At 36.9% G+C, this 25,334-nt stretch overlaps 1 protein-coding gene across 8 annotated transcripts in view; it reads left to right on the forward strand.

Annotated features, from left to right (window-relative positions):
• Positions 1–23,716, forward strand: part of YAP1 (Yes1 associated transcriptional regulator) — an 82,854-nt gene extending 59,138 nt beyond the window's left edge. For 2 of the 8 annotated variants that reach the window (XM_056482290.1, XM_056482259.1), the window contains 5 exons: positions 5,082–5,275; positions 6,766–6,813; positions 13,986–14,116; positions 18,197–18,309; positions 18,922–23,716. In XM_056482290.1, coding sequence (XP_056338265.1) covers positions 5,082–5,275; positions 6,766–6,813; positions 13,986–14,116; positions 18,197–18,309; positions 18,922–19,160 — 725 coding nt within the window. In that variant the 3' untranslated portion in view covers positions 19,161–23,716. The remainder of the gene's footprint in view (positions 1–5,081; positions 5,276–6,765; positions 6,814–13,985; positions 14,117–18,196; positions 18,310–18,921) is intronic. The other 6 variants (XM_056482297.1, XM_056482267.1, XM_056482306.1 and 3 more) reach the window with 3 other exon arrangements.
• Positions 23,717–25,334: the final 1,618 nt, after the last annotated feature.

Consider the following 25,334-nt stretch of genomic DNA (forward strand, 5'->3'; position numbering starts at 1 on the left):
CTCAGGAGTCTGTGACTATTTCTGTTTGTCTAAGACACCCAGATTTGTTTGTACATTTAAAGCAGCAAAATGAGCCCAGAGAAAAGTCTATTTGTGGTTTCCCTCATACTCTAAGATCCAGGATTGTCAGATTAATCAGAGACTGAAAGCAATGGAATATTTTATTGTGCTAATTTTCAGGTTCTTTTATTACAGCAGCATTATGAAACTGTGACTGGAATTTCCTTAGAGTAACATAGCAATACATTATAAAGAATACAATCTAGAAACATGACTTACATCCTGATTAAACGACAGGCCTTGTTGTACCAAGCCTTTCTTAAAAAGCCCCTTGGAACATGTTTTTATTACTTCCGAGACTCTTTCAAATCCTGCTGATAGTTTTTTTTTCTTCACAGCTCTTTTAAGTGTAATCAGAGAGGATTTTTGCCTTGGTTGATGTGTTGCAAACTAGCACCAGGTAGAAACCTGACTGTAGCCAAAAATGAAGCACGATAAGCTGCCTAATTTCAAAATGAAGCTGAAGTGGACAAGTTGTTTTTTTTTTTTTAAGTTTCTCCAATGAAAATATTGATTCTTATTAGTAAGGACAGTCAGCTATAGTATGCTCGCATCCTGAACTTTTTTGTTGCTGTTTGTTCAACTAAATAATGTCTTTGAATTTGCAGATTAAAACTAGGTTTAGCTTTGAAGGGTGAGATTATAAGTGGGAAAGAAACAACATCAAACATTCAGCTGCGTCTACTAATAATTAAGGGTGGAATCTCTTCATGTAATTCTGCACTGGGGAGAGGTGCTGTGGTAATGCAAACTGTCACTGCCTGGGACTTGGGATTTTCGACTGATCTTTGGAGAGAAATTAGCCTTTTATGTTTGACTTGTTAAAAATTTGTTGGCCTTTTCTCTCTAGCACTAATGCCTGGTAATTGTTTCTCTCTCTTGGTTTTGTCTTTGGGTTTTGGTTGTTTGGTTTTTTTCAGGTACGTAGACAGCAGTCTAAACTTTTTCAGGAATTGTCAGGCATTGTCTGGTACAGTACAGAAGAGGCATTTCTGCCGTTGTTGTACACATTTAATGTGTAGCATTTGAAGATCAGTAATTTTCTCAAAAATCTTTTGCAGCAATTGCAATTGGCTGTATTCTGCAGACTGTGAAGCCATATTTTAGGACAAGATCTTTTTTATTGTCTTAAGTTGCCCATGGTTTTTAACTTGTCTGCCCCTCCTCCTCCCTCAAATCCCCCTCTTCTAGAAACAAAGACTTGTTTGTTCCTGCTCTGCCTGTGAGGTCTTTGCAGCCTCTGCTGTGTGGGTGCAGAGCCCCTTATTTAAATGCTTTCCATAGACATGGAAGGTAAGGAACAGGATGCATTAGAAACTGGTAAGTCTTAGCTAACAGATAAAATGAAGCTCTTCACCTTTGAATTCAAAGTATTTGAAAAGAGTTGTGCATGTCAGGATCATTATAAATACTTGACGTGTAGAAAAAAATAAAATCTACTGTCTGAGATCACATTAATAAGCATATTCTGTAGAGTGCAGATTTCTGCAGTTATGTCCTGGTAAGTAATGGGGAATAGGAATGCAAAAATAAAAAACTCACCCACAAAACAAGCAAGCAGGAGAACCTCATCCCCAAAGCAACAACAAAAATCTTTAAAACCCTCTGTTTTTCCTGTCACTTGAAGCAAGATGTGTTCCCTCTTGTTCCCCCCCCACCTTTTTTTCACTAAATACTCTGTTGGAAATTATAGATAACCATTGAACATCATGTTGTTGTGGTTTTTGCAGTGGTTCTTCACTTGGATATATTAAGTCAGTAAAATTCAGTTAACAGCATGTTCTTCTAATATCCTAGTTTAATTTCATGGTTAAAAAAAATTCATTTGCATAAAAACATTTTCATGATCTGTTCTGAGGACAGTTTAAAATCTTATCAATTTGAAGTCTTTCGCACTTCCATTCTTGAAATAATAAAATGTCCACAAACATTCTTTCAATGGATGTGTGAATAACAGTAGTAATTTAAAAACTGTAATTTTAGATTCAGTTTCCAACTAGTTACCAAATTATATCATTAAGTTATCCCCTAATATTTATTGATGAATTTTAAGTATACACCTAAGTCTCAATATCTTATTATATTCCTGCTTTAGATATGCTTTTTGTTAGAAATATTGCTTTCAAAATGTACAGTAGAAGACATTTTGGGAATCTAGGGTGATGGAATAAAATGAAAAGCTTCATAGAAACATGATTTCTTTCTTAAAGTTAAAATTGCAAACAGTTGTCAGAGAGAACAGAAATAATACATGCAGCTGTCAGAAAGACACAAATATAAAATAAAAAGAGCAGAAAGTAGCATGAGCAGGAAATACAAAGCTGCCTGTTTGTGGAAAAGAGATACTTGTATGGTGCATGCAGGAAAAACAATTTCATAAAATGTTGAAGGAATGTTAGTGATATTGCACTGAAGTGTTTAACTAAGGTTAGACACTGTTAAATTTTTATGAGGTTATCTGTAACACGACTTGGCTGTGAACTGCATTGAGGTAGGACTCTGAAACAATGATTATATAACTGGGGACTAGACTACAAAGGGAGCCTTTTTAACCAAAAGAAAATTGACATTTTTCACCTTTGGGTACTTAAATTTTACAAACTAGTTTGTTCTTAACTTAGATGTGATTGTAATTTTCTAATTTTTCTCCCTCTTGACTTCACACTATAATTGACCTTCCATCTTGTTTAATAGCAGGGTTTGGATCCTGGAACTTCTGAGGGGCAGCACAGACTTTGGATAGGGTTGCAGAATTAACTAGCAGGAGAAGGCTGTTTTCTGTTGTCCTGTTCTAACCCCTTCAGTTCTGCTTGTAAGGTGAAAGAGAGTAAGACAGAGCAAAAGGGATGGTCCTGGTTCCAGATTGGAAGAGAGAGAAAGGAGGAGATCTATTACCCACTCCAGCAGTGTTGTTTCTAGCTTGTCTAAAGCTGCTAGATGGGCTGCCGTGCTTTTTGCATTGCTTTCTCTAGCTTCAATTTTGCTTCAGCTTTGATAAATGAAGATTGTCTGATGCTGTCAAGCTTCCAGCAGATACTGCCCAGTGGAGCTCCTGGTGCTTGTAGTTGAATGTTCACTGCTGACATCCTTACAGGACTCTCTTGATGCTGTTAGAACTTTTCCTTAACAGTTTCTAGTGTCTTGGGGCCGATCTTCCTGTCACTGGCCCAAAGACCATAGCCTGATGGCAAAGCTGGTCAGTTGGCTCACTCTGGTCACCTTTTGTCCTGAAGTTCAGTGCTCATGGTGAAGTGGTGCTGGATATCTCGTAACATCAGCTGCTCAATTTTAGGCTTTCATCCACAGCAATGTCCTTTTCCCACTAATTTTTTTCATTGGGTCAGGATGATACTTAGAGGTTGGAGCTGAACTGCAGCCCTAGTTGTTTTTTCTTGGTACTGGGATCCAGTTTCTATTCCTACATCACAGGTTCACTTACCTTAGAGAAAGTTTTATCGCATCAGCAATCATATGTATTGTGCTCTTTTAAAGGTTCTGCATGAAATACAGCTTCAAAGCACTTTAAGCTATTTGACAACATTTTATGTTGTCTGGACTAATGAAAATATGACCCTTCTGCCCATTTGACTGTGCTGGACCAGTGGATTAGTTGAAAGGCTAGACTGCAGAGTTGGTTCTCTAACTGATTTAGTAGTATGTGAAAAATATATACTTGCTTTCTTGTAACAGAAGAACTGTACTACCTTAAATTGAGCACACAAAAGACCGTGGAGTCTGAAGGGCTTTTCAGTGAAAAAACAATACAGATTTATTTGAGAGAATTCTCCTTTCTTATGGTAGTTAGAAATGTTAATATTCCATGAATCCTCTGTATGATTAAAACATTAAGTCAAACAAATTCTACAGATTTTTCTTTTGCCCCACTTCACCCTGTCATCCTAAAAGAAGCTCTCTTTTTTTTTTTTCTTGGTTTCTGTAAACCATAATCCTCATTCCCAGAAAAAAAAAAAAAAATCCCTGCCCTTCTCCCATCACTGCTTCAGCAAATGCCTTCTGCAGAATACTGTGAGTGTTAACAGATTCAGTCTGGTACAGAGAACATGATGGAGAGCTAATTCCAAACTGAAAGCCCCTGAAAATAGTGCCCTTGCAAAACAGTCAGCCTTTCCCACCCTCTCTTTCACTCTTGAAATTCTATTTCCTTTGTTGACTTTAACCATGTTGGTGTCATGTGAGGGAGAAATCAGGCTTGTCAAATAGAGCATCCCAGTCATGTCTTATTTTATAAAATAAACTTGTCTTAGGTCTTGCTTTTATAAGGGAAGGGAACATGGGTTCTCACTGTGCATTATGCTTAAAAGGTTACATTTTTTCTTCTCCACTCACCAGGAAAAATACAATGCATAGTTCTGAGGGGTAAAAGAAAATTTAGCACGAGCAAAATGTTTCCTATGTTGATGTCAGTATTTATGGCTGTATAATTTATCTGCCATTTCTGTACCAACTCTAATTTTGCCTGTCAAGAAGCTCTAAATCAAGTCTCTAACACAAAAGTCTTGATGTGGCAAGGATGTGAATGCTGGTTGCATGACTTTGCACCACAGTATGTAGTTTTTAATTGTTTTCAATAAAAGTGAAATGATCCATTTTGTCATCCTCTGTGTTCTCAAGTTAAATGAGCCTAAGATCTCACATGAATAAAATTACTTATGTCTGCAGTGAGAATAGTTTATTAGGAAGAACAGAGATTCTTCTAATTCAACTTGAAATATTTTACTACCACTTTTGAATTTTTCACCAGTTAGCCTATTGAACTTTTTTCAGAAGCTTGTAGAACAATGTAGTCTTAATCATGAGACTGTTGCATTAATTTTACACACACTGATTGCGCACACGTGAGCATAATTTCACACTCTGAACACCAGTTTACCTGCATGTTTTGTATTGCCATGCCTTATAATTTTGTAGATTTTTTAATGTATACCTTTCATGGATAATAATTCCCTTGCATGCATTTGTTTGAATTTATTTTTTAAACGTTTATTGTTTTGGTTCTTTAGCCATGAATCAGCGAATCAGCCAAAGTGCTCCAGTCAAACAGCCACCTCCTCTGGCTCCTCAGAGTCCCCAGGGTGGTGTGATGGGAGGGAGTAGCTCCAATCAGCAGCAACAGATGAGACTTCAGCAGCTACAGATGGAGAAAGAAAGGCTGAGACTGAAGCATCAAGAACTGCTTCGGCAGGTGAGGCCACAGGTTAGAAACCTACTTCCACTATTTCTTTTGTATGTTACGTTTTGATTTTTCAAAGTTGTTGTTTCAGTGTGTCTTAAAGACGGTGACTGTTCAAAAAGCCTTGAGATCTAAAAACGTCTGAATTCATTCTCTTACTGACATCAACTTGTTGGTGAAAGTATCTTGATTTTTTTATACTGAAAGATTTTGCTTTCCTCCCTCTAACAAAACTCTTTAAAGAGCAGGCTTCACAAACTGTAAGAATGACAACACGGACTGTTGATGTGATTGGATATTCCTCCTGAGAATATATTTCATATTCATTGAGTTCCAAGTCATGCTAAAAGTTATTTCCCACAGTTACTTTAGTTCTCCCTTTTAAGTGGAGGAAAATCTTCGGTTTTAGAACCTGTTGCAGTCCATAGGATTTTGAAGCATTTTTAATCTTTTACATAAGGTGCATTGAGGAGATGCCTTGTTGCCAAAATCTTACCTATTCAACAGTGGAATGAGCATGGAACAACTGTATAACTTGTGCTGTATTTTGTACCTGTGGTTTTCTTATGCTGAAGAATTTCAAACTTCATAATAAGGCTGCCAGCTATGCCTTTTCAGTATTTTCTACTGTATGGATATGGCTGTAGCAAATGTTAAAATGTAGGGCTGGACTTTGCAATCTCTGGATTGGAATTCGGGCTTGATCTCCTCTTGACTCTAAGGACTCTGCTTCGATTGTTCAATCTGAGTGTTTTAAGAGTTACTACCATCTGTGCTAGATACTTAGGATATTTCTTTGGGTTTTTGACACTGCCAGAAAAAGTACTAATCTTTTCTTTGAGGATAATCTTCTAGAATCTTTCCCTTTTCACTTTGGGTGATGGGCCTTGTATCAGAGGAGGATAATATCTTAATGTCCTCAAAGACAGCTTTTCTCTTTCTTCATCACCTGCAGTATTCTGTCCTGGAATCTGACTCCCGTTATCCCCTTTGTAGTCAAGGACTGTTTTGTAGGAATCTTCAGCATCTCTTGGTGTAAGATGGGTCGTCTTTACAGACATTACTTTTTATAGTACTCTAGGTAAGAACACATTGCAAAGGTGGCATCAGGACTTTCTCTCTGCTTAAGCACCTGGGCTTCTGCTGTTCCTGCTTTGCAATTAATCCACAAACAGGCATTTTACCCTGTGCTAGCATGCTTCTAGGTAGGCCTTCTAATTGTCTTCTTGCCTCAATTGTCATTGAGAACCTGACTAACTTTGGAGCAGGTGACAACCAGTCCTCTTCATGTTTTTCTCCTTAGTTGTTAAGCTTATCTGTCAAATGCGCATCCTTGGTAAATCTGTGAGTTTTGTTTCACTGTGTCATAATTTTCACAGTTTCTTAACTCCCTTATCCTTTCTCATCTGGCCTGTCTCGGGGGCTTCATACTACAAGATGGTATTTATAAGACAGCCTGCATAGGTAAACCATGCAGCTAAAGTAATTTTTATCCATCTTATTTTTACTCTTAGGCATTGCGGAATATCAATCCCAGCACAGCAAATTCTCCAAAACATCAGGTAGGCTCTTAACTGATGTTTCAGCATAATTAGAAATATGAAAGCATTAAATTAGGCTAGCAGGGAACTTTTTGCTTCGTGAAAACTCTAAAAAATAAAAAAAAAACCCCAAAAAACAAAAAGCCAAGCTCTGTCATGCACATTTTTGAATCACTTTCCTGGTCACAGCCCTAACACTGTTTGTAGGAGTGCTGCATTACCACAACTTTATATCAATATTTAAGAGCGAATGAGGAATTCATTGCACATTTTTTTACATTGAAAACAACCTTCTTGTTTAGCATTCTTGAGGATACTGCTGTTCCAGTCATGATGTCATCAAGATATTTATTTAAAGCAAACTATCTAAGGTAGTAGTTGGTGACTTTTAAGTACTGTTCATATGAATGTTCTTATCAGTTTGTTTTAGCAGGTATGATCTTAGAGAAGGATATCTGTTATCAGGTAATGAAAAGTCACTTGAAATAGTTATGATTTTTAAGCATGCATAGTGTAGCAGAATTACTTAATGGATTAGACTAACAAAATAATTGCTATGCAGATATATTTTTTCCATTTTGATGTTTAACTGGCTCTTGCATGGATACATTTTTTTTATAAGAAACAACAGTTATGAAAAGCCTTTCAAGCTCAGACCAAAATAAAATTGTTCAAAATGTGAAGCATAATGAACAGTTTAATATGGTCTTCTTTTACTCTCTAAAGAAGTTGAATATAGAGTAAATCACTGGAGGGGTGGATTTATGGATATATTCAGAGAACTTCATATTTACTATTGCTAGCAGTATTTTCATCTATTGGTTCTTAGTACAATATTTATATTGGCTTGTACTGTACTTTGTTTTTTAAGAAAAACCTCTGTATGCACTAGGCAGAAAAAACAGAAGAAAAGAAGTCCTCTGCTTGGAAGCTATGAGTACTGGTGTACTGTTGCATTCTGAAGAGTACTACAAAATTTGTATGTTACTAGTACTGAGAAAAAGGGGCTTCAGACCTTAGAGCTGACACCCTGGAAAAAAATATTTTTTTGTTTGGCAATACCAGAGCAGCTCTTTAACAGAAGCATGTTAATCAAGATGTAGTAATTTGATTCATTAACAAGGCATTAGCCACATAAATCAGCCTTATAAATCAATATTAGATCCTATTCTGGAGAAGAAAAAAAAGTCCTCAAGAATTGTGGGTATAGAAGAGAATAAATAAAGGAGGACTCCTCCACACCAGCTGAAAACACCTTATCTTCTGTCATAACTGGGTCATTCATAGGGGATGTTTTTCTTAAGGAATGCCAAAAGGGTATTCTATGTTTTCTTCTCTACCTGAAGCCCTGTCATACCATTTTTCACTCTTTCACTGGTTTCATCCTGTTGCCAACTCAAAAAAATACAGGAAACAGAGAAGTTTGTTATCAGTTTTATACTTAAGTCTGTAAGATGGGGTTTTTGGAACTTCTTGAAATTATGGCTTTAAATCCTAAAAAACTGCAATAACTCAAAAGGACTATACTGATAATTTAATGTATTTGTAGTGGTCACTCTGCTTTATTTGGAGTGGGAACTGATGAAAGGATTTATACAAAGATCAGAATTCCATTTATATTTAAACTTGCTTCCTACCGTACCTCCTGCCTGGCATTAGTTTTTAGTCTGCACTCTGATGAGTCAAGGTGTGTGTGTGAGTGATCTCTTGGGTAGAAGAATGGGCAATCGTGTCAACTTTAAAGTTCTGTAATACTAGACTATTTGTGTTGCACCATCTAAATGTATTTCTTGTGTTTCCATATCTCCTCAGCAATGTAATGGGCAGCCACAGGTGGAAGAAAGTGCATAGAGAGCTGCTTCTGGGTTCTGGTTCTCTAAATGCTTCTTGAGGCCTTATACTGTACAGGCAAATGTAGTCTGTCTTCTCTGATGATGCTGCTATTGAAGTCTCAATCTGTACATCTGATCAGATCACAGATGACTTAGTGAATCTGGAAAATGTGTGGAAAGAATAAGAATTTCTTTGTTCAACTTGTTCTTTCTGACAGGTCTTTCTTCCTTTTTGAGCAAGATTAATGAAGTTTGGAGGAATTATCTACTTTCCTGATGATAAAGCTATGTTTGGTGGCAGAGTAATTGCTTCTCTTGCTAAATTTTAGATGTTCTTTTCATGAATACTGAAAATTAAATCTTGATATGTTCAGTGCTCTTAATTCTGGGAAGGCTAAGTCTGTTTCAGAGAGGGACTGTCAAGGTCTTTAATTTGTAAAGAAATTATGTAACACAAACATTCTTGAAGCTTATCTCAAATGAAATCTCTTGTACAGATCAATTAAAAACATCTGAGAAACGTTCCTTAACTTTTAACTGGATCTCTGAGCTTTTCATGTCACACAATCACTAGGTTAGAAGGGACTGATGGAGGTCATCTAGCCCAACATCTTCATCATTCTTGACTTTTTTCCCCATGTAGCCTGGATGCGGTACCATGGTTGTATTGATATCTAGTCAGGTTTTGTTGGTACTGGGTAACTATAGTGTCCCTGCCAGGTTTTTGTCTCTCTGCCATGATACTGTAGTATCCTGTGGTGACACTAACACTCCAAGTGTTATGTATGGAAACCTTAGCAGCTTCTGGAAAGAGTAAATAAGTGCTCAGCTTCATTTTTTTATAGGAAGCACTGTAGGAAACTCTTCTTGTTTAAATGAGAATGTATTTTACTGAAATTCTAAAAATGTCAAAGGTACCTGTAGAAAAAATAATAACTTTCAGATTAACTGTGTATCAAGAATGTATCAAGAGCTGTTGATACATTCAGGGAACTTAAAAACACCAAGCATCTGTTCGGTTACCTGTGCTCATCATCATAAGTTATTTGTGAAACCTTCAAGATGCCCATCTGTCTTAGCCGAGAGATTGAATGATGGCTTTCACTCCATCCCCACTCTTTTCCTCTCTTTCCAGCTCTCTTTCCATTTTCATGCAGTTAGCATCTGGTTGTCAACAATTTCTAATGTAGAGCAGATGCCAATCAAGTTTTGTATATGTCACAAAATTGAACTGATGTTAAGTAACAGATTTCTTCCCTTACAGTGTGCTGTGGAAAGAAATAGAGGCAAATAATGTTGAGGTACTGATGGCATTATTCTTGGATGTTGTGCAGACTATTTTCTTGTGCTGAGAATGGAAGATTTCTTATTTATATTTATCTGCTGCTAATATTAGAGTATTTGCTAGTAAGATCAGCATACTACTCAACTTCCTCTGTGTATGCTTGCTCAATCTGTATCTGCTGCTTGTTTCTAAGCTTTACAGATCAACAAAATAATTGTATAATTGCTTGCTCGTGTTTGTAGATGTTCATGGGATAAATACCTTGTTTAAAAGTCTGTCTAGTAAATCAGAACTGCATTCACTGGCTGTGCTAGTTGTCATGATTGAAGCAGTGGATGGTCTGTTTCCAGCTTAGTCCTCACAAATTGCCCAACCCCTCATTGCTGAGTTCATTTGTCTTCCATCTGCCCACATGTCTTCCCTGTTTCTTTTGTATGTGTACTGTAATTTTGTCGCCCTCACAAGAATGCAAACACTTAATCTGAAGAAGGGACTGGTGCTGTAATCTGCCCATAAGTGTTGTGGTCTTCTCTTTCCCCTGAAACTTCTCTCCCATCCCAGGAAAGCCAGTGGATCATTTGAAAGTCGAGTGATAGTTAGGGGCAGAACAATTGGCATTTTCAAAGTAAATTTGCAAAACCAGTTATCAGGATGTATCAAGCCAAATTGAGTAGCATGTCATAGGTGTAATACAGTAAGAATATAAGTGAGTTGCACAAGTCATCTGCCTTTCCTCAAAAGCCAGTGAAGATAAAAATGCTCTGAAAAGGGTAGTTTTAGGAAGTTAATTTGGATATGGTGTGAATGACTTGTGACTTCATGTAAAACTTAATCTGTATGGAATTATGAAAAAAAAATGTGGATGAGGTCAGCCGGATAAATTGCACAGTACTGACCTTATTTTTAAAATTATTTAGAGGAGATGACAGATCATTTTGGTCTCTGTGTAATAACTAAAATTCTGCTTTAGTGCTAACAATAGGAATACTAAGCTTTTCTTTTCCCAGAGGTACTTAAAACAAGTTTGACTTACTTAAGAAATAGGATGAGATCAATTCATAGAAATCTAAGCCAGGATTTTGTCATAGTTTTATTTTTGCCCCCAGACTTCTAATACTTCTAATAAAGCTTATATTTTAAAGCATGAACTAAAAGCCTAGAGTTCACATTGCTGTGTTTGGATCTGGGAGAGACTTGGACACTCCCAAACATTTTTTTAAGTATAGAAAACATACAACTTTTTTTTATTGCAAAACAGGTTTATAAGAAGTAGAAATGAAAAGACTGTTCTTCAAGCAACACAGCTTCAGCTTCCACTTTACACACCTTTTAGGAAAAATAGTCTTAACATTCTCTTTAGGCCTTTAGGAAACTTTGGTTATCCTGCAGAATGATTAAAAATTGCCCTCTATTTGTTTCTCAATAGCTTGTCTTTTTTGGTAATTCCTTTCTCTTTCAGACTCTCAGAATGACATAAATTTATTACTTAGATGAGTAATAACATTCTTTTGAGGGGAAAGTGCTTCTAACTCCTGAAAAAGTAGCAGTATTGCTACTTAAAAATAGTTTTAAATAGTTGCTGTTTTGCATTTTTTAGCAATGTTGTTGAAACAAAGATAAAAGTAGTTCTAATTTTAAAATACTAGTTTCACTATGTAGTACATGCCAAAGAATAGGCAAAATACAATTCTCTCTCCTGATTTAATATATTTCTTTAGTGGACCTTTAGAGAAATCTGATGTTTTTTTTGTTTTAGCTGGCTAGCACCTTGAGCTACATTTATTTTTACCATACTACTTAAGTTCATGTATTGCTGAAACTTCAACCTCTCCTACAGTGAGGATTTAGAAAAATACAAAGGTAACTTCCCTGTTTTTCCAAATTTCTTGTTCCTTTGTACTGACTTTCTTTCAAGATAATAGAGGAAAACTGTTTTTTTTTGGTTTTTGGTTGTTTTTTTTTCCTGGTGTCAGTAGCTCTTGAAAAAGAGACGTGTATGGATTTCTTATCTTCCTCACAACTGTTGAATCAGGAGGAAGTCCTAATTGGAAAGGCCACACAGAGGAGATAAAATGTCACTTCAATTCATATACAGAAATGACTCCATGTAGGTTTTGCTTTGATACCACTCTTTGTGGCATTGGTGTGTGATTAAGCTGCTTCTGCAGTCTCCTGGTACTTTTGGCTCCTCCTCTTCATCCAAATCATGAACTGCAGCCCAGAGAAATTAAGATGTAATGTACAGATCAAACCAAGAGGGAAGGGGAAAAGCACAGATCATGTGGGTGAGCAGTTCTTGAGCCATCTCTGGGATAGCTGCTCTAAGACCTTCTGCCTTCTTCAGATCACTGTTTGGGTAGCATTCCAGGAAATAATGCTTTTTTCTTTCTTATTTTCAAATGGATGAAACTACCAAGTATCAGGTAACTTGTGACTGATGCAAAGTTGCAAACTTATTTTTTAAGTAAGATGTCATTATATGGGCTTTACACTTGGTTTTATTGCATAAGCAAATGAAAATCATATGGATAAGCCTTTAGAAATTATTAAAAGATGCTTAATATCCTGTGATCTGAAAATGGGGATATGGAGTATTATTACTGTTTGTTAGAACAGAGGCCATATAAGTGGTGATGAGCAAAGAGCTGGGTTTACTTGAAGTAGTAATTGGGTGTGATGAACACAAAAACCAGTGGTATGCTTGTACACTTTTTGCAGAGATCTGATCAATTGTAGTGAGACAATTTTCTAGTGCAAGACATAAAACTTAAAGGAATATGTAGAATAGTAATCCACAGGAATGGGAGTGAAGCATATGCAGATTACAAAAGGAAATAAAACCAGGCAGTAGGGAAGCTTCAATATGTGGTCTGCTGGAAATAAAATAACCTTAGGATTTCTTAAAAAGAAATCACTTTGAAGAATAAATGGGGAAAAGTTAGTTTTACATGCTAGAAGACTACAGTATATTAGTTCTTAAGGTTATATTGAAAATGGATGAAGACCTCTCATTTTACAACTTGAGTATTGTCAAGGATTGACAGGATTGGTTTTGCCTGAGATTATCTTCCTATGAACGGGCTGGAAGTCATACCATCAGTAATGGTGACAAGATAGTCAATAGATTCACCAATCTCTGCATTAACAAAGTTCAGTCTTGGTGTGACATTGATGATGTTTGAATAGAGTTGCTTCAAGAAAATTATTGTATTTTCACATATGTAACTCCTGGATTACTTGTTTGTAATATTTATAAAATTACTTGTTTGAAGGAGAGAGGGGTCACTGGAAGTTACATAAAATGTTGCTTATTTCCATCTGATTTAATTTGATATAATTCTTTTTATATTAACACTTACTTTCATTAATTAATAATTGCAAGCTTAATGGATGATTTGATTCAAACTGGTGAACATTCAGATATGTAAAAAATTGTATGCAGTTTAGGTTTGTAACTTCAGAAGTGCAGTGTCTTGGTCTTACTAAGAAATTACTGAGAATTTGATGAGCTTTGAAATTTACTATGTACCAAATCACTGATTTGATCAGTCAGAAATTTCAATGCATGCCTCAAACAGGAGGAGTGAATGGAACCTTTTAGGGAAGGACTTGAAAGTTTGCTGACTGAAACAAGAAAGGTACAAAGGAAGCAAGGAACTAAATCAGAATTTAAAAGAAATGGGGATAAAATAAAATGCTATTTAGCAGAGCTAAACAGGTTGTATTAGGGCTCAGACAGTATTAACAATTCTTGGTTTGGTTTAAGTATAGACTTAGCAGATAGTTACTGAAGTGAACTAGAAAATATTTGTCTAAACATACAGATATTTATATCCATAAATACATTTACAGTGCAGTTTCTGTAATGTTGGGCATGGCTGCTGGAACTTGCATTTTCATTGAAGCCAGTACAGATTCTTAGTTTGTCCTCAGAAACTTTAGTTTAATTTCATTTAACTCTTGTAACTGGAAGCAGTAAAAGCATCAGTTATCTATAATGTCATGTGTTTATGTATCCAAAAAGTGTGTTCAAGTGCCTAGCCTGATCTCTCTTTCTCCCTCTCCTGCTGTTCTAGGAATTGGCTCTCCGTAGCCAGCTTCCAACAATGGAACAAGACGGTGGATCTCAAAACCCTGTGTCATCTCCTGGAATGTCTCAGGAACTGAGAACAATGACTACAAATAGTTCTGATCCCTTTCTTAACAGGTTTGTAGGAGTAGCTACTAGAGGAAAGAAATTTGATTTAAAATTCTGTTTGGTACATGTAATAGTTTATTTTGAACATCTGTCTGTGCCAAGAGCCACAGCTGTAAATGAATCTTTCCTTAAATGGCAAGTCTAGTAAAAGTGAAGATTAAAAGCTGTCTCCTGTGGGAGGAAGTAGTCTGTTCAGACTTGCAGGAAGGTTTTTATTCAAAGTCATAACATGTTTGCCTCTGCATAATCTGTTGACTAACAGTCATTTCAAATTACTGACTCAAAGAATTTGTGAATAGCTCCCTGTGAGATCAGATGAACTGTGAGGCACATTTAGGATTGCAGCTTGAGGTTCATTTTAAGGTTTCTCCATTCACCCCTCCCCTCCACTTCAGGTATTTAGCAGTATTTTTACTCTGCTAATGTTAGGTCTGCAGATAGTGGCGTGTTTCATTTTAAATGCTGTATTATTTTGAAGTGGGTATTTTCATTCAAGATTTAGAGTCTTACAGTACAGACTAGTCTTTCATAAAACTTTTTCCTAAATCCCTCTGACTTGAAGTGCTTATTTTGTTGGAATTACTGTTCAAATTTCAGCTTGTAAATGCTTCATACCAAACATTACAACTTTAGAGAATTGCTGCAGCTTGAGATAAGTGATATCTGTATTTTGGGTGTAATCCATTTGGGAAGATTTATGTCCTACACAGACAATTATGATTAGAAAATCTGATGATTTTTGGAGGAATTATCCTACATGGAATTCATCCTGTAGGGTGTTGCTGCGTGAGCCTCAGCTGTGCTGGCTCTGTCCTAAGAAATAAAAGAGACAATTTAAACCTGACTTGCTCTCCAGTGAGAAGCCTCTGTACCCAGATGATGGTATTGATATGGTTTAGTAACATTCTAGCTTGAACTTCTGGAAGGTTGCCGTCATACAGGTCCTCACAGCTTCAAAATGTGTTTTCTGACCTGAAGAAAATACATCTTTAGGTTTTAAATGGCCATGGCAGTGGACTGATGTAGTTTATCCGTTGTGAGTCTACACACATGAAATATAAAGTGATGGATCTTTGCCATTAACTAGGAACAGGGGAAAAGCTAGAAAGGGCAAATTTAATTTTGTGATTTTATGGCAAGTTGGTATTTACTGCAAAGTGCAAAAAGATACTGTTTGCCTAGTTGCATATATGTTTAACTGGGTAGTTTGTTTTGTTGGTTTTTTTTTGGTTTTTGTTTTTTGGTTTTTCTGGGTTTTTTTTTGGTTTTTTTGTTTTTGTTTTGTTTTGTTTTGTTTGTTTGTTTGTTTTTTATGTAGCCCTTACCCCATGCAAAATATTGCAAACTTGTATTTGACTTGAGTTCATATTATCTTAATTTGCATTTTGGTCTGAACATTTGACTCCTTCTAGGCTGGTAGCTCCACACTTAATTCTGTCATGTGGATGTGGGAAAGGGATTTTTAAGAAAGGGCACTCATGAATTTGCATTGCTGTCTCAGAAAACAGTCCAGTAGTTTTGACCTAAAGATCTTGTTGATACTCTTTATGTTAAAGTTCAGACTTGGAGAAATGCTCCTTTCTATCTTTATAGGGTGTATATAAAGTTCCTGGTGAGACAGTACTAAATTTAGGCCCCAAAGTTATATATTCACAGTTTAGGTTGTTTAATATTTTCTGCTGCCTATATAATACAAGCATAAAAAAATATCAGAAAATCACTACATTGGAGCAATTTGAGATAATGCTCAGTAGTGGTTGAAAATACATAATCAAATCTGTCTGCTCTTCAGTACTGACTGTCATTAAGGTATATTTGATTTTTTTTTAATGGGATATTCATCAGTGCAGACTTCATTATATTTCACCTTTTGATTTGCCACATTTGTTTATATATTTTTGTTGGTTGGATTTATATTGGTAGTGATGCTAATTCTCTGTTTAACTCCTAAATTGGTATTTCTTCTTTTGTATACACATATTTTAACAATGATTAGTTGAAGAAGAATCCACTCTATTTTGGGTAATGCTGTTTAGTTGCATGTAGTAATTTTGGGTGGTGTGACTTCCAAATGAACAAATCCTTGTTGAAGAAAGAGGAAATGTATATTAAAGAGTGATTTGAAGAGAAGTGATGGACATTCCAAGAGGGAGAGCAACAGCCAAAAAGCCTTCTAAACTGGAGTGATTTAGTTCAGCATAGTCTCAGTTCTGTTTTTAGTATTTTGTCCCATAAAGTAAATTAACATTTTTGTACACAGAAGTTCTAAATCATTTAATTACTAGGATTGTATTGAATGTGTGGTGATTCTGTTTTTAAATCAGTCTAAAAAAAGAGAAATATTTATGATTTATCTGTAAAGAAATGTTCAGTTTCTTTCTTGTATGGCAAAGATGCCCTCATGGAATCAAATATATATATATTTAGTATATATATTTATATACAGGGCTGAAAGCATTCTACTGGCATCTGATGTTGAATAGCTGTTCATAATTTTTTTTTGTTCTGTAGCTGTTCATAATATTTTTGTTCATAGTTGACAAAAAGGCATATACTATATACTTCACAAGTACATCATAAGGAGGATCAGTATGTCTTCAAATGATAATTTGAACAGTAAATCAAGTTGATGTTCATTTAGGATGCCAGGTGGAAAATCAGTAAGGATTCTCAGTGAATGCTACCATAACCTGAGGAAATAGAGATCTTGAAAATATTTTGTGAAGACTGAATATTAGGAGATGCAGAGAGGAGGGAGGTAATGGTGGCCTTCAACAGCTGCTTATGCAGACCACAGCTCCTGCCAGCAAAGCTGCTCCAGCATGGGCTCCTCTCTCTGTGGGGCAACAGGTCCTTTCAGCCTGCTCCAGCACAGGCTTCCCATGGGGTCACAGCCTCCTTCTGGCATTTCCCTGCTCTGGCATGGATCCTCCATGGGCTGCAGGTGCATCTCTGCCCCGCCTTGAATCTCCAGGGGCTGCAGGGGCACAGCTGCCTCACCATGGGATGTGCACCATGGGCTGCTGGGGAATCTCTGCTCTGGTGCCTGGAGCACCTCCTGCCCCTCCTCTGGCACTGACCTTGGGGTCTGCAGGCCTGTTTCTCTCACATTCTTACTCCTCTCTCCCATCTGCTGTTCAGCATTTTTCCCCTCTTCTTAAATATGTTATGACAAAGGTACCACCGTTGTCACTGATCGTCTCAGCTTTGTGCAGCTAGACCACTGGAAGCAGCTGGCTGACATGGGATCAGCTCTTCCTGCTGTGTCACACAGGGATCCCTGCAGACCCCTGCTACCAAAGCCATGCTATAGAAACTCAACATACTGGCCTAGTTCCCCTCCCCATCCCGCATTTTCCACTGTGGCTCTCTTGGTCTTGCTTGCTGTGCTGGCAGGAGATGGCAGTAAGAAAGTGAGGGCATGTAAGGCCCCATGCCATCAGTTTGGTTAACTGTTCTGTCAGCAAGATCATTCTAAGCAGGGTTTGTTTATAGGATGGCTTCTGTACCAGTATTTGATTTATATTTGGGTGCTCTCTTGCCTTGACATGTGTGACTGAACAAGTAGTAATGCAGCAGTGGGAAGCAATTGAAGAATTGCTAAAGGAGTTCCAACTATTTATAACAGCAGTGACCTAAAAATACACTTCAGTGGTTGATTAAACATGGGAACATTAGTTAGAAGTATTTTTTTTATCCTTATGGAAGCATAAAAGGATGCACCATAATTATTATTATTTTTATGATCATTATGGATTATCTGATATGCTCTGAAAGGTTTCAGCTGTGGGTGGGTGGGTGTGAAAAGATTAAAATTATGCAAAGCACAAGTAGGCAGTTTCTTAAAGCTCCTTAGGTATATTCTCATGAAGTTAAACTGAATCTGAATAATACGATTCTAATTGGAAAAGATCTGCAATAAAACCCAGGTGTCTCATGCAAACAAATGCTTCAGTTTTTTTATTAGAATAGAGGATTTCTCATGGTAGCAATGTTTTCAAAGCTCATAAATTATTTCAAAACAAGCATCTTTTTTTTTTTTTTTTTGGTACTCTATCCTCATTTATTTCCTCCTTTTCTCTGTTACAGTGGAACATATCACTCCAGAGATGAAAGCACAGATAGTGGACTTAGCATGAGCAGTTACAGTGTACCCAGAACCCCAGATGACTTCCTGAACAGTGTTGATGAGATGGATACAGGTCAGGTTTTGTGTACATTTTTCATGCCTATTTTCCAAATACATTTGTATCCATTTGCAATGAAACCTAGCAACTTTGAAGAGCTGTGATATTTTTGCGTTGTTTGTCTACCTTTTTCTATTTCCCTTCTTTCTCTGATAGAAACATTATGGTTAGATTTGTGAAAAAATATATTTGTTATCGACTGTGTTGGGATGATGGGGAAATTGCTCCTAAGTAGTATCACTTCTGTTTTTATAAGGAATTTGAGTGTGTTTGCTTTTTGAAGTAATGTTGTTCAGAGCTAGGAATAGTATGTCATACAGTGTTGTTAATACTACTCCAAAACTGTATTTGACTCAGTATTGTCTTTTTCCTTCAAGTGTAAAAATTAAATTCTGCTAAATGACATCAAAGATCTGTAAGATTTGGGTCAGTAGGTCAAAGTTGGAAACAAAGGCATATTCTTTGTACATCTGCATGCAGTCAAGTTATCTTTGGGGCTTGTGATGGATTTCTATGAGTCACACTTTCTTGTATGATGCAAGAGGTACGTGATTAACCAGCTGTCCTAATAAATTGTATGTTTGGTACTTCCAGTATACTTAATACCCATTTTTGTGTTATAACTAGGTGACAGTATCGGCCAAAGTAACATACCATCCCATCAGAACCGTTTCCCAGACTACCTTGAAGCCATTCCAGGGACAAATGTGGACCTTGGGACACTGGAAGGAGATGGAATGAATATAGAAGGAGAAGAACTGATGCCAAGTCTGCAAGAGGCTTTGAGCTCTGACATCCTTAATGACATGGAATCTGTCTTGGCAGCCACCAAGCTAGATAAAGAGAGTTTTCTTACTTGGTTATAGGGGCCTCAGGGAGACTGAATTCTAAATCTGTGAAGGATCTAAGGAGATTAGGACATCTGTATCTGAAGTCCAGAACAAGCCAGTGTGGTGCACTTTGGCTTGTGTTCAGAAAAGTAAATGAACAAATACTCAACAAGATTCTTTGGGTTTGCTCTTCCTTGTCCATCGCTGCTGTTATATATTGCTGACTTTTTTCCACAGTTGACTCTGAAGAACAGACATCTTCTTGATCTTTTTCTATTGCTGTTGCAACTACTGTTTGGGGGGGTGGGGAGGGATGATGAGCCTGTTTTGGATGACGAATGCCATTCCTTTTGTCCTAGTGTGCGCTTGCATATCATTTTATCTAAGTACTCAGATTTGAGAGTTAATTTCTGCATGTCACTGCTTGTAGTTTGCTCAGCTAGTTGTCTCCTGCTGCCTATGGCAAGTGGTAAAACATGACATACTGGGGTGACAAGCCAAAAATGATGTATCTGGTCAAAAGAAGTCAATACTGATTTGGACATACGACGTAAAGGAGGGCTGAAGACTGTTTGGCATTAAGTGTTCCTACTAGTAGCTCTTGCATTAGTCACAAAATGCTCTTGTTTGTATTTTATGTTATAGTAAATCATGAGTCATTTTACATAGAAACATATATGAATCTTGATTGTTGCCACATACTCTAGCCTAACTTCCATTTGTCAGAAATACTTTGATTATTTTTGTTAGTTGGTTTAACTGTAGCTGTAGGATGGGAAGTAATGATAGGTGTTTTGGGGGTTTTTTTTTAATAGTGAAATCTAAGGGTTTTTTTCTGATTTCACACAGTCTTATTTAAATCTGAATTGTCTGCTTTTTTTATACCTAAACCATGCCTATTGTAGCCTGATAAGCTAGTGAGTACATAAACCAGTATGTTTTGCCTGTAACTTTTTTATTTGTTTTTAAAGGCTAGCTTTGAATGTAATCATTAGATTTCATGACCAGTGGCTTATTTTTCATGTGTATTTACGTGACTTTGAATTAGAATCTGATTACAGCAATGTAAAAATTAGAGTCTTTTGTCATGTGTACAAATTTTAAATGCATTTTAAAGTAGCAGAAACATTTTAAAATTGCATCCAATCTCTCTTCTGGTTTTCAGTTTTGGTCTCTAAGTGAGCTCAGATTATAAAGTCCTTAATGGGAAAAAAATTATAAAAAGTTTCTCTTAACACAGACAAAAATTCTGAACTATTAATATCACTGTGCATTGCAATGAAAAGGCTAGAACACCAAAAAACTTCTCAATAAAAACTTCTAAGTGTAATAGTTATCAAGTTGTGTTTGGTGAAAAATAAGCCCTGGACACTATATGTAGAAGAATGTAAAGATATGTGTTAGATGGTGACATGAGCAGGTAATGAAGTGTATATTAGTAGTAGAGCTTAGCATGGGGTAGAGGTGAATATGAATAATTTTTATTTTAACAGGAAAAGATGTATCACTAAGTTGTCTGCAGGAGTTGACACAAGTTTCCAAAGAGTATTTTTAAATGAACAAAACGAGCATGAATCAAACTTTCAATATAAGCTAGGAATTTTTGTAGAGCTTTTGGTTTTTTTCTGATGAAATATAGTGTCACCAGTTAACACCTCTATAATTAAGGGCCTGTCACCATTCTCAACATGGAGCCTTTATTTTCAAGGGTGTGTAACATGGCTATAAAAATACTGTAAGCGTGAAACTTACTTTTGGAAAAAAAACTCTCAGCAGGGACTTCTTCTGAGGAGAGATTTTTTAGGTTTTACTGTTTTGCATTCTTTTTAAAAGACATTATTTTTCAAGCTCAGAGCAAAACAGCAAAACAAACGAAAACCCCCCATCATATTACTATTGCCATTTGGATTTCTTTTATGCTTCAGAAATAATTCTGATTTAGGATGATGTAAGGAGTGAAAACTCTTAACTAAATCCCATTTTAAAAACTGAAGCAGCAGAGGCAGAGATCTGAAATTTGCCACTATAAACATATATTTACTACTTTACATAAATGTATTAGTGTTTGAAAAACACATTTTGTGGCTTGTTATGGAATACAGGCAAGTTTTAAAATACCAATTTTTAAAATGCATTCACAATTATGTATATTCTGCTACACCAATAATTCAGTGATTAATAGGCCACTTATATTGTGCAATGACACAGTAGCTCCTAAAGCAGTGTATTGTGTCCAGGATAGGGATTTTAGTAGCATTTTTGCAATTTCATTATGAATTCCTCTCTCTCCTTCCGTTCAAGAAAAGAGAAAGACACTAAGTTTTCGTAACTTGAATGATCTGACATAAAACCACAACAGCAAGGAAATTAGAGTTGATACTATTTCAGTTGTCTTCCACAGTTGTATCCAGGTATCATAGCACATAGAGAATCACAGAATAAGCTTAGTTGGAAGGGACCCACAAGGATCATCAAGTCCAACTCCTGGCCCTGCACAGGACACCCCATGAGTCACACCAGGTGCCAGAGAGCATTGTCCAAATGCTCCTTGAACTCTGCCAGGCTAGTGCTGTGACCACTGCCCTGGGGAGCTGTTCCAGTGCCTGACTACCCTGTGGGTGAAGAACGTTTTCATGATACCCAACCTAAACCTCCCCTGACACAGCTTCAGGCCATTTCCTCAGGTCCTGTCACTGGTCTTGAGAGTGAAGTGATCTATACCTGTGCCTCCTCTTCCTTTCAGAAGGAAGCTGTAGATTGCAGTGAGGTCTCCCCTCAATCTCCTCCAGGCTGAGCAGACGGAGTGACCTCAGCTGTGAGGAGTGGCTTCCCCTCAAAGCCCTTCACCATCTTCACTGCCCTCCTTTGGACGCTCTCCAATAGTTTAATGTCTCTTTTATACTGTGGCACCCAAAGCTGCCCCCAGCTCTGGAGGTGAGGCTGCCCCAGCTCAGAGCAGAGCAGGACAATCCCCTCCCTTGCCCAGCTGTGATGCTGTTCCTGATGCCCCCCAGGACAGGGCTGGCTCTCCTGGCTGCCAGGGCACTGCTGGCTCATGTCCAACTTGCCACTGACCAGGACCCCCAGGTCCCTTTCCATGGCTCTGCTCTCCAGCACCTCATTTCCCTGTCTATACAAATAACCAGATATGATGCACTGAGTGCAAGCTCCTGACATGCTGTACCTTGCTACAACAGAAATGAGTACAGAACAAATTATCTTTCCTTGCTTTTGTGTGTTTATCACAGCTTTAATATTTGAATGTTTTATTCTCATTGTAGAAACACTAAACGGCTTATACTGTATTTGGGTAGCACTGCTTAGGATAGATACTGACAAACTGGGAATCCTTGAACTGTTCTAACATTAATTATGTTTTGTGATACTTACTTTAATTAAAACATTTCCGTTCTCTCATTTACTAGGAAACATACCATGGAGATGCTGTACTGTTGGCAATCAATATTAATTTGGATTTTTTTTAATTCTGCAAATGCATTGTTTGATGAAGTGGTTAAAATTGTTTGAAATGCAAAAGTGTTTTGGGTAGTATTTTATACTGATGTATATATTGAAACAGAAATCATTGTAATAATTGTAATAGCTGTTAGTTTTAAAAACACTATATGCAGACAGATGGGGCTGTACAGAACTGTACTGTTAACACCCAGGCAGGGCTACTGCTTGGGAACAGGTTGCAGTGTCAGTGAACCATTATGGATCAAATATTGTACCATTCAGTGTTGGCGCTCACCAATGCAAAAGGAGAAGAGACAAGTTCAACATGATTAACACTACATGGTAAATTAGTACTACAGTGACCTTTTCACTTACAAGCATGTTTTTTATACAAATTAGCAGGTGTGCCTGTATAAAATAATTTGTGTTCTGTATCATGGAAAAAGTACTCTCCACATTTAGAATCACAGAATCATGTTGTATGTTAGAGAATTATGTCCAAAATTATATATATTACTTAACAATGTTATTTTTAGATATGAGCATGACTGTAAGCTAGGTACTTAAGTACATTCTGTTACATTATTTTTCTTTATGTAATACTTTTTCAGTTGTTTTATTTGGTATAAATATATACTTTGTGCTTAAACATCTTTGTTCATTTTTAACATTCAATAGTATGTAAAGATGCAATTTCCTTCAGTAAGATAGATGCATTGAATTGTTGGAATGCCTATTGTAGTGCGTCTGTTCTTGTCCCCCTTGTCATTGCTTTTGTAGTCATAAACTCCAGTTCTGCAAATGCGGTGTGCAAGCTCACCTGAGAGACAAACGAGTTCCACTGGCTTCAGTAAAGGCTTAGCATTAAAGTGTGCACCTGTGTGCTTGCAGTAATGAAGTGACAGTGACTCTGGTGAGCATCCTGCAGCTTGTGCAAAACAATACTTAAACTGCAAATGGCACTATAGTGAGACCTGGTAACAGAACATCTGGTATCTACTAGAAGAAAGCATCCACTTTTTGCAGATAATGCTTGCCATGTTCGGATGGCAGATACATTTTTGGCTAACTCTTAAGTTTATGCATTAATTTGTGGCAGACTATCAATAAAGACACACTATTTTCATTTCCAAGTTTTGACTTATGAATTGTGAAATATGTAAAGACATACCTTGAAAGTGCCTGAAGATTTTAGTTTAAAATATCTTGACAGATTTCATTAATTTTGACCTTCTGTATAACAGTCTGAAAGATGGGGTTTTTTTAAATTTAGTGCAATTTGGAAAGGCCAGTGTCAGACACTGTTTGCATTTTAGCAGTTCCAAAGTTGTTACTGTTCAGTATCAAATGCCCTAACCTTGTGGAATTCAGCACATTTGTGTGTATTCTTAATTGGGTGTACAGCCCTTGATGGATTTATCAGTTTGTCTTGTACTTCTGAGTTCATAGCCAGCTTTAATCACCCAGATCTTTTACATTTAAATGTAACATAACACCTTCCACCTGGGAGTAGGCAGCTAGTGCCAGGGAATGATAAGGCACCAATTTTGTTTGCTGATATCACTCTCATTTATAAGGTGGTGACATATTGCAGTAGTTGAAGTATGAGTGACCTTCTGAGGCAGCCCTAAATAGACTGTATTACTACAAACAGGGTATTTGGTCCAGGTATTACAGGCTCACTTGGCAATTCTTTTTGAAATACTTTCAACATTTAGTTAAAAATAAAAAGAATTTGTTTCAGTAAGCCAGAAATAATATGCTTCCAAGGAAGCAAGTGCAAGTTATCAGCCAAAGAAAGCATTTTTCATCTTGGATCATCAACAGAATAATTACTTGAGCTCGTTATGATCCGTATAGCACCTCTTGTTTTGAGGTTCACTCAGAGATACACCACTGATATTATTTACAGTGTCAGCATCCAGAGTTTGTATATTCCTCCTGAAGAGTAAAGGTGTGCTTCTTGACCTTTGTTGTCACCACTTCTTATTGCTAACAGGGGTTATCTGCACCCTCTAAACTTAGGTGTCATCAAAATAGGAAGATATCTGTACAGGATGAGAGATCTTGATTGACATGAAATGGTGAATCCAACTCTTAAATGAATCAAATTGTTTTTAGAATGAGGGTAGAACTTTGTACCAATTACCATATTCATATCCATACTACACATACTGCCATGTCCAGAATGCCTCTTAAATAAACCAGCCGATGTGTTTTTCTCTAGGCACTGAGGGAGCATGCTGAGTGAGAAATGTGTAGATACTGACAGATCTGACAAAGCTGCCTAATGAATTTTGTGGAAAACTCATGGTTTTTACTTTTCCATACTCCTATGTCTTTAATACAGAGGTTGTAACAGTGAATGCTACAGATTTGAGCTGTCACAGACTGGTTTTATTTTCTCTATGTGAAATGCAGTTGGTCACTCTGATGATAGAATATTCTATATTAAATTGGCTTGGTTTAGAACATGAGAGGCAAAGTAGTTTTATGGGATTTTCCTGTCTATTAGCAAGTGTGACTGGAGGGAGGGGATCTTGTTTAGTTTTTTTTTAAGGGAAAGGGTCAGGTGCTACCCAAGAGGCTTTTTTTCCAATATCCTGCAACAACAAACTAAAGCTCCATAAAAATGGTACGTTCAATCTCACCTGAAATGCTCTTTCTCCTTCTCCTATATATGTCAATTCTGAGCTGCTCTAGTGTGTTTTCAATTATTTATTGTACTTACAATCTGTGAGTTTTGCTTTC

This window comes from Oenanthe melanoleuca, chromosome 1 (genome assembly GCF_029582105.1).
Source record: "Oenanthe melanoleuca isolate GR-GAL-2019-014 chromosome 1, OMel1.0, whole genome shotgun sequence".
Taxonomy (NCBI): Eukaryota; Metazoa; Chordata; class Aves; order Passeriformes; family Muscicapidae; genus Oenanthe; species Oenanthe melanoleuca.